The 17,736-nt window shown below is 35.3% G+C and overlaps 1 protein-coding gene across 5 annotated transcripts in view; it reads left to right on the forward strand.

Annotated features, from left to right (window-relative positions):
* Positions 1-17,736, forward strand: part of CDH8 (cadherin 8) — a 154,094-nt gene that overhangs the window by 80,352 nt on the left and 56,006 nt on the right. For all 5 annotated transcript variants that reach the window (XR_012776962.1, XM_075510844.1, XM_075510845.1 and 2 more), the window contains 3 exons: positions 5,736-5,903; positions 9,842-10,029; positions 12,794-13,047. Coding sequence is in view for 4 of the 5 variants with exons in the window: in XM_075510844.1 (XP_075366959.1) it covers positions 5,736-5,903; positions 9,842-10,029; positions 12,794-13,047 (610 nt within the window). In the remaining variant the exon portion in view is untranslated. The remainder of the gene's footprint in view (positions 1-5,735; positions 5,904-9,841; positions 10,030-12,793; positions 13,048-17,736) is intronic.

The raw sequence follows: 17,736 nt of genomic DNA on the forward strand, positions 1-17,736 counted from the left end.
TTGCTAAAATAAAAATCCTAAAGCATTGGAACTAAGTAGGAAATGAGAATATTTGATGATAATTTTTATTAAAATTATTATGATTTTTATGAAGGGTAAATTGAATTAAAAATAATGGATCAGTATGCCTGTATCACATCATCAAAGTACTAGAATTTTTTTAATTTTCAGGAAAGTTAGTTGTGATCTGTTCATTTTTTAGGAATTATGGTACAGGTTTTCCACAGATCTCCAAGTGAACCTTTTTTATGGACTGCTAAAACATCACTGAAGTCAGTGTGCTTCATGGGAATACAATGAATGCATCTCACGGCTCTCTGAAGAAATTGCAAGATTGATTTTTCAGGAGTTTGGGTCCTAAATGACTGTTATATTTAATAAGAATCTTCACCCAGATTTTAGCACAGAAGGAAGATCAAAGCAATTACTTAGCTCTTCCAAAATGAAGAAGGGAAAGTTCCAAAGTATGAAGTTGAAATAGCAGGAAGTCTTCATCAAAATGTGTGAGATGAATGAGATGCTTAAGAAAGGCTTTTCAGGGCCAGATTCCAATTTTGCATAGTGCTTGCTTGGTTTTGTTCCATGTTCTCAATTATTATTATGTGTAGTTTTAGTGTTACCATAAAGAGATCCTTAAAAAAATAGAAGGTGAAAAGTGAAAAACAGATCCTTATTTCTATTGTTCCTTTTGCTTCTCTTCTTTCTCTTCATCAGCTATAGCCTCTGACACATTGCTTCTTTTCCCCTGATCTTTTTCAGTGTGAGACAGTGTATATTCTTCCAAATAGGTTTTTGAAAGTAGTCCACAGGGGTGCATTTTAACCGATTCAAGTTGTGAGGCAGATTGTGCAAATTGCTCAGTGTGTGCATTTAGGACCACTGTAAAAGTAAATCCCATTCTGCAGCTGTTTTATTTGCTATTGAGCAGTGTGACACCAATAGCTGTTTAGGAAAAGCAACTCAGCCAAAAAAAAAAAAAAAAAAGGTACTTCCAATATTCGGGTGTTTTCATTCTTTGAAGAAATAGATTACTTCTTGATTGCTTTACCTTCCAACCCGCTTCCTGATGTTTCCAGCTTTAGTCAGAGGTTCCATAGCCAAATTATGAGGCAGGTATCTGTTCAGTGGCTGTGCTACATGTCCATTGAATGTTTTCACAGGACTAAGGTTTGTGAAATATTTTAGAGTACATAGAGATAAAGCCTTATCTTAGACAATATGGAGGGAAGGGACCTCAAGTGAGAATGCAGTGAGCGCCCTTGCCCCACTAAAGGATCAGGTTTATCCCTTCTCATTCTTGACAGACATTTGTCTGATAGGTTCTTAAAAACTTGCAGTAATGGAAATGCTACAAATTCTACAGGCAGCCTTCTCTGTCTGTACTTACCTTCTCTGTTAGAAAGTGTTCCCCTAATGTTTAACTGAAATCTCTCTTGCTGCAATTTAAACTCATTTTGTGGTTTATATTTTAGGCCCATCATTTCTTCTCTTATCCCCAGCGGAAAAAGAGAGTAGCTCCCAGTAATTTTTACGTATTTGGCTGTAAAGGCTTTCCTCATACTTCCCTGACTATATAAACTAATTTTTTTCAAAACTGGACACATCATTCCAGCTGCAGTCTTGCCAGTTTGAGTGAACTGAAAGGATTATTCCACAGTTCTTCCATATAACATACTAGCTAATATAGCAGGAAATGTTTGAGCATTTTTATCAGCAAAACGCCGTTGACTCATCTTCAGCTCCTTTTGACTCCACATTCTTTTCTGTCTTGTGAGTCATCTGCTCTATTGTAATTGTGAAATTAATTGTTTCACCCACACAAAATACTTTTTACTTGCCAAATTGAGTTGCATCCTGCTTTTTTAGACTATCCTATTTGTCAAAATTGTTTTGAACTCTAATCCCGTTCTTCCAGTACTTACAATGGCTCCCAACTTGGTGTCATCTGAAAGGCTTCATAAGTTCTTCCTGTCTTGCATCGTTCAGGAAATACTGAATGACGCTAGAAGCGGAACAAACCCTGCGAACCACTTCATCCATCTATGCACTTTGACAGTAAGCCATTGATAACTGTTCTGAGTACAATCTTCCAACAAGCATCTACCTGCCTTACATTAGTTTACGGTAATTCTCATCCCTTGCTTTTAAACTACTCTCCTGTTTGGCACATCTCATTTTCATCCATCATAGCATGGTGAAAGTGATTATGTTTTTATTCTCGATTTGTTTCTGGGTTGAATTGAAGTAGAACAGGTTGAATGCTCAATGAGTTAATGTTCTGTGTGCTGTATGCGTATTAGTATTTGGTGAGACTGAACTGTTTTCTAAAAATAGATGGAAAGTTTCAGTACTTCCTGTGAGCCCAGCCTGAGAACTGGTGAATAAAGCAAAAGAACAAATAAATATCCTTGAAATTCTCTATGCATAGCTCTCTTACTCTGTCTTTGTCTCGATCATGTTACCTAGGTGAGGACAGAGCCTTTTTGTGTTTATTAATTGCCTCATAAGAGATACTGACACTTCTCTTTTGCTGACCTCCGTTCTGTAGATTCTGAATATGCAAATACTGGTGGTAACAATCAGCCTGTGTAATTTGGATTTATTTGATGTTTTAAAACCTTCAGCTCCTCTTGTAGTAATTAAAACAGTAAACTTCTTTTTAGCTTTTTGTTGTGTTTGAAATTGAAACTTGACTTTGTCATGACTCTTAGCTTCTGGCAAACGGTTTATGGGCTGAGACAGCAGATAGAAATATGTATAAAACTATTGAAATAACAGGTCGCATTAGTTTCTTTATACAGGAAAACCCCCCCCAATTTTTATGTCTTAAAAGTCAGAAACTGTAATTCTGATTTAGGCACTTTTTAAGGTATTTAATCTTCCTGATGTCTTTCAAACTATAGACAAGGGCTAGACTGTTCCATACATTAAGAGACAAATTAAAATACATGTCTAGGAAAAATCATCACTTTATTGAAATCATTAACTTGTCTCAGAGGAAACTGCAGAATACAAAATGTGGCATCTTATACAAGTCATCTGTAGGCTAGACTTAACTATGTGAATTAGGTTTAAAAACAAAAACAACACAAACTAACAAGGGAGACTCTGCCTAAAAAATAAAAATGGAGGAAAAGTTATAGTATGCTTAATACAAAACCCACTGAAATAAGGTTTTGCTGATCTTTGGATCAACTCTATTAGTGAAAAAAATTAATGTGGACCAAATTCTTATACCCCTAGTTTGCATTAGCATCCTTTTTATGAGTCACCTTGTTTATAACAATAGAATTTTTCACAGAATGCATCATTATTATTCCTAAATAATAAACCAATCAGTCCAAACCAGTCACAACTGTCAAATGCTTTTAGAAATAAATATCATTTACTCTTCTTAGCCAGGATGCTATGGAGGAAATGGCCCTACCCTTTTACTGAATGTATTTTGCACCTATCACATCTGATAAATGTTTATCTTCTGGGTTTTACTGTTCCCCTGTTTTCATTCAAAAAATTTAACAGAAGCATATTCTTCAGTGTTTTGCAGAATAACTTATGTCCCCTCCTATGGATGGTACAGAATAGTTAAATTGCATGAATGTTGTACTTCAAGGCTGCTTCATTGGTTTTACAAGCACTGGATTGCGTTATATTTGTCAGGGTCCTGAGCACAATCTGCTTCAAGGAGTTTAGTTGGTTAAGTTTAGAAGTGTAGCTGGCTGCACCCAAGGTCAGCTCCTTTGCTGATACAAGCTGTTGTGAAGAAAGTTTCATGCAGGGGCTGCCCCTCCTTTTCCTTGGGAGCTGCTTTTAGGCTGAGGCTCTACCGCTGGCCCTCGGCTGTGCTACATCTGCGCCCGGTCTTGTATTTTCTTGGTTCTGACCCAGGTCCAGACGCCCCGGCTGGCTTTCCCGGCCTGGCCTCCGACCTGCCTTGTTGCTGTGGGCTCACTGGGTGATCATCAGACTGTGGCTCAGCCTGGCCACTGTCTCTGGGTCTGAGTGGGACCCTGGCTTGCCAGCCTGCAGTCTGGCTCCCTGTTGGTGTCGCTGCTCCTGCCTGCCTTGCTTCCACACTCTGCTCCCAGCTCACCTTTAACGGCAGCGCAGCTGGCCTCGCTGCTCCCAACCCTGCTTGCCGCATGTTGGAATGAAAAATCACTGGTTATGTATCGAGTTCCTTGGGAACAAGAGATTACTCTGGCTTGGCAGTTGCAGACGTAAGATAGAGGTTTCATTTTCATCCAGAATTATATTTATAAAATATGTAAGACAACAACCCAAAATATTTTATGGAAATCATTTACAAAAGTGTAGGTTACAAGACCGCTATTATTAACTTGGCCACTCTATTCAACATGCAATTCTTAACAAATATACAGTACAATATAGAATTCTTACCTTCTTTTTTTTAATTAATTCCAAAGACTTGGTGAGTTACTGTCAATATCCACCCATAAACTGTGTCCTTCAGCTCTAAGTACAGGCCCATGAAGAGAGAGACTCTTCTTTATGCCTCATAAGAACCCTCAACCGCCATGGTTTAAAGGAACCGCTGCAATGGTGGATTCAATTCCCCTCAGCATCCTTACACTTCACTTAGCACTAAGATAGTTCAGTAACTTGAACTTTGTGCTCTGTTTTCACAGACAAATGGGTTTTTTTTAAATAAATTTCAAAAACAGGATTAAAAGAAAAACAAATTCCGTATTTCAATTTAACATTTAGAGTTGTTTTCCCTAGGTTTAGTGGGACTTCTTGAGTTGATTCTTAGCTTTTTGTTATGGTGGACATTACTAGACTGTGATGAACACCATTTCACTTTACCATTAAACATTTAATATTGCACTTTCCATACTGAATGTTGTGAATATAATAGCACATTACAGGTGGAGAACTTTTGGAAAGAAAAAAAGATTTTATTATTTCTTCTGTTAGATGTCCATGAAATCTGTAGGATTTTGCAGTGGATCTGGCCCTGTACTTAATTGGACTGTCCCTTGCAGATATCTTCCTGCTAGCCCACTGACATTTTATGTTTTGATATACTACAGATCATTTTACTTCTCTATCTTTGAAAGCATCTAACCTAATAAAGTAGGTGATCGCAGCTTACTGAGATCATTGTCCAACAAGTGGCCCTCCTAGAGTAGGGACAATGGAGTGCCTTTAGGAGCTTGCAGTACTGGTGACTATGCTGAAAGACATGCTGTCATTCTCCAGTAGAAGTTTAGGCACTTGCTTTAGGACTTAAGGGAACTTACAACTGTAGCCTGCATTATCTACAAGAGCAGATTAAATAATGGTTTTGGGTTTAAAATATTTGAAACAATTAATCTGACAGATACACTTAACAGTGTTTACAATTTAAGTTTACTATGCGGTCATCTTCTGTTTGTGAATTCTGTGGGGAAATGATGGATTTCTGTGCGAGGTGGGACAGAAACCAAAAAGTTTATCAGGAAAAATATGTAAAAATTAATATGTATCATGGGTATGATTAATTAAGGGGTTTTGGACCACAATTTCATTGCACTTTTAATTAAATCAAGGTAGGTGAGCTCTAATACACTTTGAAAATCTCAAACTCTTCTTTATCCTTGGCACTAAGAGGCAACTTAACTGGACCTTTAGCAGTTCAATTTTTGTACCAATATTTACATATATCTATAACAATAGCTGCAAAAACTGAATTTGTGTCTGTACCTGACATTTTCCCCCCCCCATTATTGTAGCTATAATTAAAACAGCTCTTCCCAACATGGACAGAGAAGCCAAAGAAGAATACTTTGTGGTCATCCAAGCAAAGGACATGGGAGGACATATGGGTGGACTCTCTGGAACTACAACAGTGACAATTACACTCACTGATGTTAATGACAATCCTCCTAAGTTTGCACAGAGTAAGTGCCATTATATGTATGTGTTCTCCTATATAAGAAAGTAATATAGTGCTTTTTTATTTTTTTATTTTTTTTTATCAAGCTCCTTTTTTATCATTATATTGCCTGGGTTTGTAATGTAATTAAAAAATATGTAGCTGCTACTAGAGAAAGGTTAATAGTCCTTTGCCTGATTAAGAGCTTGGGAAAGACAGAATTACATCCACAACAGTGTACACAACTCTCTGTCTTCCTTGTTAGCCCTCTTACATCCACACAAAAGGGCTTGGGGACTTTTCTTCATATATTTATTTGCTTTCAGTATAGTTGTTTCTAAGTGCTAGTTTTAGTTGCTGTTATATGTGCTTCTGTCTCATGCAGACAAGTGACACCACCAGTAAAAGACATATATAACTGATAAAAGAAATAAAGGTTTGACTAATTAGGTAATAGTGAAAAAACCAAAGAAAATAAGTCTGAGTCTAGATAATTGTTGATCTTTAATTCAAAATCCATATTTATTACTGTGGTTCCAATGGCTATCTTGCTGGGCTAGGTTAAAATGATTTGGCATGCTGCTGAGATTCTCTACAAGCTTTGTAGCCTATTTCAAAGATGAAGACGAAAAAAGAAGAGGGAAGAGCGTAATGAGTGGATCAATTTTATTTGGAACAGGTGCAATCTAATGCACTATTAGAAACTTATGTTTTTATCCAGCTTGTTCTGAAAAACTAAAGTTGTAAGGTATTAAGAGTCTGTTTTGGGGTTGGAGAATGTTCACATCTAGACTTTGTATCATTTTCACTTTATTAGAAGCATGTTTTTCTAACAAGGTACTTATGCCTCCAATGTAAAATTAGTTCTTTTCCACATATGTATGACTTGAAATCCACTTTTGCCCTGGTCTGAAGATGCAAAGAGTGAAATGGGTTTGTCCTAGTACTCAGCATATGATACTCTCCTGTAGTCTAGAAAATGCACATACAGGTATATATAGAGGAAAAAAATATAAAATAAATAAGCAGATGTAAAAGCCATTTGCAGAATATATATTTTATTACCTCATCTTAGTGTTTTTTAACAGATAAACACTCTGTGCACAATAAAGGTTTTCGCTCATTATAAAATAAGAAATGTATAAATTTTTTACTTCATATCACATTGCATTGCTTGCACTTGTGTAGTAGAGCTTTCCAACATATGATGACAATTTCCCTAAAAATGTAACATCTATAGATGAGACTCCTGGCTGAACCGTATCACCAGAATGCAGAGGGACATTTCTTTTATACCTGTAATGTACTGTAGCTCTAACTCTGTGACTACAGATCCAGTTTTGCCAGCTTACCTGGCTTTTATATTTGTATCAGCACTTTCTGTCTCCGCCTTTGCCTGTCAGTATGAAAAAAGCTGATGAGAAAATCAGCAACACAACTGGTGCTAATTGGTACAGTTGCTGGAGGTCTCAGCAGGACGCACAGGGGTGAATGCATATGGAGATGAAACTGTACTTTCCCTGTGCAGTTTATTCATATCTGTTCTCCCGTAGTTTGGATACAGTGATGCATTGACTGGGTAGCATGAGGAAGACCACATCACAGATCCCTGAAATGTATTTTCTATATGGAAAATGTAGACTAGTTTTCCTTCAACAAAGAGTGAGTTGCTGTCTTTGAAGCTGTTATAGCTAGTGCATTCCAGCGCAGAATTCAACTTGCCATTTAGGAATAACCACCCTGTTATAACGCTGACCATTATGCAACTTCATTAGAAAAAAATGGCAGTACTATAACTTTGTATTATGTCTATATTGCATTTAATGAGGATGATTCATGGTAAATATTGTAACTGGATGTTACTACAAATTCTGCCTTTTAAAACTAAGTATTCATAGCATGCTGCCTGGCATTACAGATTAGTCATGACTCTGGCCTTATTACAAGAGCTGATCAAGTCTTTAACATTTTTTTACACCGCTGAAGCACGGTTTGCATTTACCTGGGAAGGAAAATAAGAAAGGATCAAACTTACAATAGTGCCTAACCAGAATGAAATAGAAATTCATAAGATGTAATACATGCTGCTTTCACAATAAATTGTAATGAACTCAGAAAGCAGTGTGTTTTATCGGTTTATAGTTTCCAGGCAGGACAGAAATGTATATTTATGGTTTGATTTCAGAGAGTGTTAGCCTCCTGGGTTTTAGAAATGAAAAAGATGAACTTTCACTACTTCTGTGATCTCTTTGAAATAGTTTTAGAGGCATTTCATAAGTCACAGAAGTTTTTAACCTGGCAGTTTACCATAGGATTGTACTGAGAACAACTGTGCACTGCTGTGAAAACCAAGGGTTTTCAAAGATGTATAATGTGGGTTTTTGGTCAGCTCTGCACTATGACACCTTGACAGGACAATTCATAATCCTTGAGAGCAATTTGTGTAAAAGAGTCAACTGCATCATAATAAATTTTTAAACAATATTTTGTAAACTATCTTAATAAATCTGAGAGGAAAATACCAACTTAAAAATGCAATCAACTGTGTCTGGAGATTCAAACCACAAAGTGTGGACAGTAGTATAAATTATGAATACATAATTTAGTCTCCTGAGGCACTTCATTGCTTTGGCTGCTCATTGTTTGTGAGCCATTATGAATATTCTTGAGGAACCTTGATGATCTCCAAATTATCTCTAATAATTTAGCCTAGAAAGATAAAAAAAAAAAATTCACTTTGGGACAGACTATATGTAGAGCTAATATATGTATTTGTGAATTCCTCACAGTTTCCTTCCTACTTTCAACTGTTGCTACTGCAATCAGCCTACAAACAGTTAAAGCAACAACTCCAGGACATTTTGTTTTTAGAAAACTACTAGCTGCACATAACAGTAAAAACACACATTGTCTTAGAACAACTGTGAGGACAGAAAAGAACAAGTCCAGAACCCTTTGTCAAAAACTATTTTAATGATCTCATCTGCTAACTTTGAATTCCTTTTGACTGTTTTAACTAATAAGTAGCACTGCAGTTGATTAGGTCACGTATTAAACATAGCTTCAATAAGTTTAAATTACCAAGAGGTAAAAAAATAGGCACTCCATACAGAATTTTTGATGTAAAGCATGCATGTGTCTTCTGGTTTTCAGAATACTGTTAAGAAGTGAGAGATATAATAGTAAAATGGGTATTCTGAGTTTTCTCTTAATAAAATGCTTACCTAAAATAATATATTACGAGTTCTAAATAGATTTTTGACAATTCTTAGGTCAGAAGGTTTAAAGCAAGTATTACAAAAAATAAAAATGCTGACAATTTGAATAGCACTTTCTAGTGGATTTTAGGCTAACCCTACAACCAAATAGTAAATACAGTAATGATTTCTATGAAAAGTTATTGTTTCCTTTAAACCATAAATTTTGGGAGTTTCCTTGAATGTTTCTTAATTAGTTCCTTACCACAAAAGGGAGGTGGAAGGGGTTAAACAAACAAATCCAAATCAAATTAAAAGGGTCAAAAAAGTAGTAAAGATCTGAAATTGTATAAGGCATCTTTAAAGTATTAGACCAGTTTTCTGCAGAGTAAAAGCCAAAGTTTCATAGTTGAATTCTAACTACATGTCTGTAAATAAAACGGTAAGTTCAACAGCATCTGCAGTAGAGAATGTTGCATACTTTCAGTGTTGAAAGTAGCTTAATCTTTATGTTTGCCAACACTAAGCATTCCTGCAAGGAAGAAGCAGGATACTACTGTAATGGAAAGAACATTCACATACAGTAAACTGAATATTCCTATGTAAGGAACACGTTTTGCTGCTTTCAGTAAATAACTTGTGTAAATGTGATTTGTATCAGTTGCAGATCTCAAGAGTTTGCATTGGGGAAGTATAAACAAATGAAGAGCACACAAGAGATACTGGAATCAGGTGTAATGTTTAGTCTTTTCCTCTTATTTGTAAGGTCTGTATCACTTCTCAGTAATGGAAGATGTTGCTCTTGGTGAACCAATAGGAAGGGTGAAAGCAAATGACCTGGATATTGGAGAAAATGCTAAATCATCCTATGATATTATTGAAGGAGATGGAATGGATATATTTGAAATTACTACAGATGCCCAAACTCAGGATGGCATTATTAGAGTGAGAAAGGTAAATGATATCTCTGTTTAAAAAAAAAAAAGTTTATTGTACATACAACTACCCAACCAGACTGTACTCTGTGAGAAGATGCTGGATTTCCAAGGATTCTTTTATCTATGGATGAGGTGTCAAGCCAGTGAAGTGATAAAAAAGGGATGTATTAGCCATGTCCCTCAAAATTGCCACTCAGGTGACAACTGGGGAGACATCCATGGAAGTATTTTTGGTGCTGGGAATGTGTTTATCTTATCTGGGCTTCTACGTGGTCAAGTCGTATAGGTTTTGCTTCCTCGGTTCCAAAGGAGAAGAGTAGATTAGAATCTGCTTTGTTGGTGGTGTAAACTTCCATAAAATCTTGGCCGAGTATTCATCAAATACCTTTTCTCTGTTCCTTGGTTTACTGTATAGCTGGTCAAATACTGTTCAGAGAAAAAAAAATATCAGTGTATTATTTAAATCACTCGATGTGCGAGAGGCTTAGTCTTCCACCTTTTCTCATGTTGAACTCTCTTTGCTCTATGAATAGTGATTTCAGTAAACCTTGTCAAAGAGATCAGTACTGTTTCACATGAGAAGTGCCAAATTCGGGCCCTAAAGAAGGCTACAACTCTGTTACCTTTTCTGTGCTTGTACAGTCCTGATGTATGCAAGACAAGGTATTGGCACGTATGCAACAGAAGGACCACCCAATTATATACAGAAATATGGGGAGAGACAGCATATCTAGAACAAAACTTGGCTAGTAAAGTCAATGAAACATTAATTGCAGATTTAATTTTCATTATTTTCTGGGGAAGGAGAATAGAGCCGATTCTCATGCTGTGTTCTGAAAAAGGGTATGAATATAACTTATAATGCAGGCATAGAGGGTTTTAAATCAGTAGCAGAGCGCATTCTAAATGAATCTTTGTTTTTTTTAAAAAACAACAACAACAAAAACCCCCAAGACAAAACAGAACAAAACCCCATGACATTCCAGTGAAAAAAAGAATCCAATAAGTACAGGTAATTAATATTCAACTTGTACCTGTAATTAAAGAGATCAGGCAGAGTACCTGTCAAAAGTTTATATTTTCTGTTTCTCAGTGAGTAGGTCAGCACTGTAGATGTATAATAAAATGATGTATATTTATCTAAATTTAGATCTGTTTCCCTAAAGAGAAAATTATGATATACATCCCTGCTCTTCCTTACTGTTATTTATTGTATGCTGTGGCCTCTTTTGTAAACTAAGGCAATTAGCCTTTTGCCCCAGTTCCTTTGGCTTTATTTCATAACTGACTCTCTAACATAATGTTGTTTCATATATTCATTTTGACAGCAATAATAATTTTGGTTTTACTACAGTAGATGATGTATGGAGGGTACTGTTCACCACCAGATTTTCTCCAGCATAAATCCATGGATTTTAGACAATGCAGAGTAAATTTTCAATATGCTATTCTGATTAAGCATGACTAAATGTATTGGGGCTCTGTCATTTCTGTAAAACATATGAAAAGCAATTGAAAAAATTATATAGGAGCTATGATTGGCAAATTGTGAATATGCTGATTTATAAATCACCATTCATAATTACAAAAGCTTACTAATTTAAGAGCTGCTAAAGAAGCAAGGTTTTCTTATGTTTACTAGAATTTGTGAGAAAGAGCAAATCCCATTAGAGCTTGATTCATACCTGAACAAAATCAAGAAAATTTGAAAGTATACATATTGAAGGCTTTGACAGACTTCCTGAAGGCCCCTATTTGTGCTCTTGCTGGTATTTGCATTGCAGATTCAGAGTTTCTATGTCCTTTTCTTTTTATCCCTGGGACATTGTAATGCAAATCTTAATATCTTTCCAGTGCTTGGCAATTTGCATCTTTGAAATTTGAATCATTGTGAGACACAAGAGAATTATATAGTGAATATACTGATGTGCTTCAAGACACAAACTGGAATCTCCTATAATGAAAAATTCTAATATTCAAAAGTGTCACAGATTTGGTTTTTATTTGGGGTTTCATTCTTTTAAATCCCTTGTGTTTTCATCTTTTATGTTTTAATATGGAACTGTAAAATAGTAAAAACAATGGTGACATGGCAGGTATATTGATAGAATAAAGTAATCGGTTTCATGTTTCTCTCTCTGAAAAAAAAAATAAGATACAGAAATAGGAATTGCTATTGTTTTAAGAAATTCCTGAGAGATGTCTACCTCATTTACCCCTATAAACAGAAATGCAGAGTTACCTGAAGTGCAATAATACTGAAGTACTTTCTTATACGATTAGCTCTACATTTTTCCACGTAATGCCTCTCATGTCCAACAAATAATAATTGCTAGTTCTTTGCATTTCTCACATTGTTCTGGAAGTAATAAAATATTTATTCTTTGTGGAGCTAGTATAATTTTTTTTCTTATCTCCAACTAGCAAAGCACTGATTAAGTGTATAATTAATATGCAAGTCATATCATCACCAACAAATTTGTAGTATTTATCTGATATGTAATTGTAATGGTATAATTCATGAGGGAGAATATTTTGGTAAATTTCTTGTGAAAAGCAAGAAAACAAAGAGTCTTGTTTTCTCTGAGGCTGGTTAATAAACGGATATCAATATATTCCTAGAAAATTTGCAGGTTGTATTTCTGGGAGTGGGAAGTGATTGCATTAAAACTCACTGAATGTGCTTAAATGCACATAACTTTCATCCATCAGCATTATATTCATTTGTTCTTCCTCTGTGGCCATTAGTAAAAGACATTTATCTTTGTCATTCTTAACAGCCACTGGACTTTGAGACCAAAAAATCCTATACTCTGAAGGTAGAAGCAGCCAACATTCATATTGATCCTCGCTTCATCAGTGGAGGACCATTCAAGGATACAGCAACAGTAAAAATTGTAGTAGAGGATGCTGATGAGCCACCAGTCTTTTCATCACCTACTTACCTACTGGAAGTGCATGAAAATGCTGCTATTAACTCTGTGATTGGCCAGGTGACTGCCCATGACCCTGACGTGTCTTCCAGTCCTATAAGGTAGTGATGTTTTAAAGTTCTCTTTAAAAAAAACCTCCTGGCAGAATACTAAGTATATTTTCCCTTTACATTGTATGACACTGTTCTCATGCCATTTTATTTCTATGAAAACGCTTGTATAGGACTTGTTTTATGATGTTAGATTTATCAGTTCAGATCATTTTCAAAATCACAAAAATGCTCCTCACCACATGAGTAGTCTTATGAAACAGTAGGAATGCAATGAAAATAAGAAATAGGGTGTATGAGGTCAGATGGGGTTGAATCATCAGTGTGTATCACTGCAGTTATTTTAAATAATCCTCTAGTGTCTGCACTAACAATACTGAGTTTGTTCCATGTAGTTGTAAGGTTGTCAAAATGTATTTTGTATTCCTTTGGCTAAACCCATTCCAGTTTTAAAGATAGAAAGACAGAGATGATTATGCCCATATGACTTTGGCATCTTCAATTTACAATATTTTCCCTTTTTGATCTAACTTGAACAAAATCTGTTATTCCAGTTTCATCAGATCAGTGTTTTCTCTCTCATTTTAATAAGCATACATCTTCCCCTCCCCCTTTGTATGGTATGATGTGAGTATTCCCAGAACACGTTTTGCTATGTATAGTATTGCCTGCTAACACCAAAATGTCAAATTCATAGTAAAGGTGTATTTGGAGAGAGTCTATTCAATAATAATCATCACTGTACATTGCTGTCTTAGGGAATTTAAGCTACACAAGCAGTCTTCAGCATTGTGAGGATGATGCTAATTGTTATAATCTATTACTTAAGACCATTTTCTAACCATCGTCGTTTACATCAGGTTTGTCGCAGAGCCAAACTTTAAACCTTTATTTAGGGGGCCTACATGTTGCATATCATATTTTAGTATTTTCAGAATTAGAAATGCAGAATTTCCAACATGTTTGGATGTATTAGAACTTGTGTATGAAGATGTTGGAGACTACATTGGAGTCTCTCATTTCTCAATCATCCTTTCAAAACCAGCTGAACATAGCATTAACTATCACAGATTTCTATACAAATTAATAGATTCATATATTTTCTACCACAGCAGACAACCCAGACAGTGTTAATAGGCACCAAATTTATTTTCCTACCAGAGAAGCTCTCAGGATGATCAAAGATGGTAATCTCATCATAGAAATAGGAAATAAATGAGGGTAGTTACCCAGGTTAGAAAAATGTTACATAAACAGAAAAAAAGTAATATAGAATGCACAGAGTTTGATCTATCACAATTTAAGCAGCGCCTCCACCCCGAAGTTTATTTCTGCTGTCCACTGGCATCTGTGAAAAAGGGCTTGCACTGCCACTACAAAGACAGGGTCTTCTGAAGGGTGTGTGAAACCAGCCATGGTGGCAGCAAGTTGGCTTTCTTCCCTTTATTCCAGCTCGATGGTAATTTCTCTTTCAATTCAACCTTAGTTCCTTCCCTCTACCCTCTTCTGCTTTGCTCTTGGCTTGGTCCTATGCTCCTCTGCCTCTTGATTGTCTCCCCTTTGTTCCTCACCTCAGCCTGGCTTCAACTCTGCTTCAGTTTTACCTTGGCTATTTTTCCAGTCTTGTTCTGTTTCCCTAGAATTCTTTTCCAGTCCTGCCTCAAACTCCTAACAATTTAGACCAGCTACAAGCCTACCTATGTCCTAAATTTGAGCCTCTTTATTCTATCCAAGCCCAAAAAATTGAACTGAGTAAAATATTTACTTCATTTCCATTTTTTCATCATTTTATAGATCAAGGTATTTTCAAACTTTTAAAAGCAAAAATATTTTATATGTGCAAACTAAATTAGAACGTTATTACTTATCAAGTCATATAAAAACAATTGATATACATGAAACAGAATTGGCCAAAATTAATTACATTTAAACAAAAAGGTAATTAATTAGTGTGATTTAGATCTTCTTTAAAAATATTATATGCAACACTTTATAAGATGTAATTTTTCTATGGTATTGACTTGATAGCTAATTAAGGTATATAGAGAACTCAATTTTCTATGCAACTTTTTTTTTCTTGTTTGCTCACCTGATTAATTTGGCTTTATCTGGGATAGCTCTGGAAAGTCCAAATTCCTTTTTTTCATTTTTTTTGCATGAAAAATATTTTAAGGCAGAAAAAAGAGATTTCAAGTTAGTAATTCTAATATTACAGGAGCAAAAATATTCATCAGAGACAAGGAGGGAGCAGAAATGCAGCTACTTTCTTTCAAATTCGGAACAAAATTGGAACATGGCAGGTTCTAACAAAAATATGTGGTAGCATTGTTTTGTTGGATTTGAATGTTTCATTTTGATTGTGCATTTCAAGTGTTTATTCTGTTATTGTATCATGTATATGATGTAAATTTTATGTATATGTTCTATGATACACTTTCAAAAATACGAAACATAAGTTAAAAATTTGAAAAACAGAATTAAAACATTCTGTTCTAAAAATAATGGACTGTTTTAATACTGCCTGGCCATTTTTTAGCGTATTTTTTTTCTTTAAAACAGAATTTTAAGAGACAACAACTAATTGCATTTCAAGGAAAACATATTTTTCAATCAATATCTGTTCTATCAATATTTTGGTTAGGCAGAGCTTTTGTGTACGTTTGTTATAAAAACCCTAGCAACACAAATGAAAATGTGAATCACCTTATGTGCTACCAATACCACATCTGCTGCACATTAGTCTTATGCACAAAGACTCGGTAAACTCGGAGTATTGCAGTACCATAAATGAAATAAAACTTGGGTATCTCTAAGCACGGAAATATAATTGAGTCATGAGACAAAACATTAAAGAATTTAGAAAAATAATTATAGAAAACAGCCTGGAAAGAAACTTCTCCTGTGGTTGTTGGGTTTTTTTTGTTTGTTTGTTTGTTTTTTTGTTTTGTTTTGTTTTTAAATTAACCTCAGTTCTACCCAATAAAACAGTACTTTGGTTTTTATGCTTGCTTAGAAGAGATGAAACATCTTCTCTGATCTTTCCATCACTTGATCTAAAAGGTATGAAGCCTATCATAGATTTACAAGCAGGTGTACAGATGGATTACCAGTCTGGTTCTGAATGTGCCCACCTTAGGGAAATACCTGAAGAGGGTTATTTAGCAATGTCTTGTGTCAAATGCAGAGTTTTGGCAGTGGTTATTAATCTGAAATCTCTGTATCAGTCAAAGACATTTAGACACCTTTAGATGGATGGGACTAAAGGATGCATCTGTTGTATGGGACTTTTCTCCTTGTTGTTGTTGAGCCCTAATTGTGGATAAGCAAAGGCATCTTTGAATGGCTAAGTGATAACGTGATGTTCCGCTGAATTGTGCTTTCATTATGCGTTTCTCCAATGAATAGGAACTATCTCTTCATATTGGTTGTTAGGTTAGTCTAAGTATATAGTATGTTTCATAACCCAGTATTTTTAAAATAAGCAGCAAAATTTCTCTTTTATCTTTATTTGCTATTCTGCTGTGCATGTTGCTTAAGGGCCTGGCTCACTTTTAAGCCTGATGGCGAAAAGGATTTACAAATTTGGCTAATAATTGTAAACACGGTCAGAGGTTTGCCTTATTCTAGCCTAGTCATTTCAGAAACATGTGTCAGTGGCTCACACCTTACCACATCTAGACTGCATGCATCTCTTTTGGGAAAGGGACCCAGTGAATTCAGCTAAGCTAGTTGTAAAGCTTTACTGTAGTTTATTTAGTAAGGGTGGTACATTCTGGCTTATAGTATAATTAGGCTTGAAAGGTCATTATCTATTAGCATACAAATCTATTGATTCCAGTAGTACTTATTTCATTTTTCTGTTGTTATTTTATAACTATGGTCTACTTATCTGCAGTAAATTATCTTGGATAAAACATGATTCAAGTGCATAGAAAAAAGCATGAGTAATAATCTTTCTTCCTATACTGTATCTGCCTTCCTATAAATCACTGCCCTTCAGTGTCTTTCTCTGTGGAGAGATAAGCTTCACTGTGGCAGGTTTTCCTCATTCATATCGATAGAGATTTCATCTTTGGCAGCAGTTGATCATTTTCTTAATTCACAGCAGGCCTTAAAAACCTAGATACGATTATTTTCTGCCTCCCTAATGGTACAGCTGTTTATCTGTCACTAAGTAGCATGTCTGATCTTCCTGGCATTAATAAACAATGGTGATTTACCACTGATCAGTACTGCGATTCAAATCTCAGCAGGTGCAGCAAAAAAATATTTCTGCTGTTATTTACATTGGTGCAAATAAAGAATAGATCAAATTAAGTCATAACAGCAATAGCAATAGTGCAGGAGCAGGACTGAGAATCATTTTAAGTCTTCTGTTAAACCACTATGGGGTTGTTCCTATAATTGCCATAGCAGACCCATAAACTAACCAAAACTTTCCAATAACCTGTGCTGGGTTTATGGCAATTTCAAAAGATATTATTTCCCAAGATATTCTTTTCTCATTTTTAGAAAATGTATATCCCGCATTCCCATTAAAAAGAGTTACAATACCATTATCATGAAAAGGAAACTGCAAATGTACTATTAGTTTTCCCAGGTTTACGACACTGCAGATTTTATTTTTTATTTTTGTACCAAATATTTATCAAATTAAAATCAGGAGAGGGTTTTACCTCTTTGTAGTCTTGTACAGCCATGTAACTTATATTAAAAATGTTTTCTTTTGAATGCTGGTTT

The sequence above is a fragment of the Mycteria americana genome, chromosome 8, assembly GCF_035582795.1.
Source record: "Mycteria americana isolate JAX WOST 10 ecotype Jacksonville Zoo and Gardens chromosome 8, USCA_MyAme_1.0, whole genome shotgun sequence".
Taxonomy (NCBI): Eukaryota; Metazoa; Chordata; class Aves; order Ciconiiformes; family Ciconiidae; genus Mycteria; species Mycteria americana.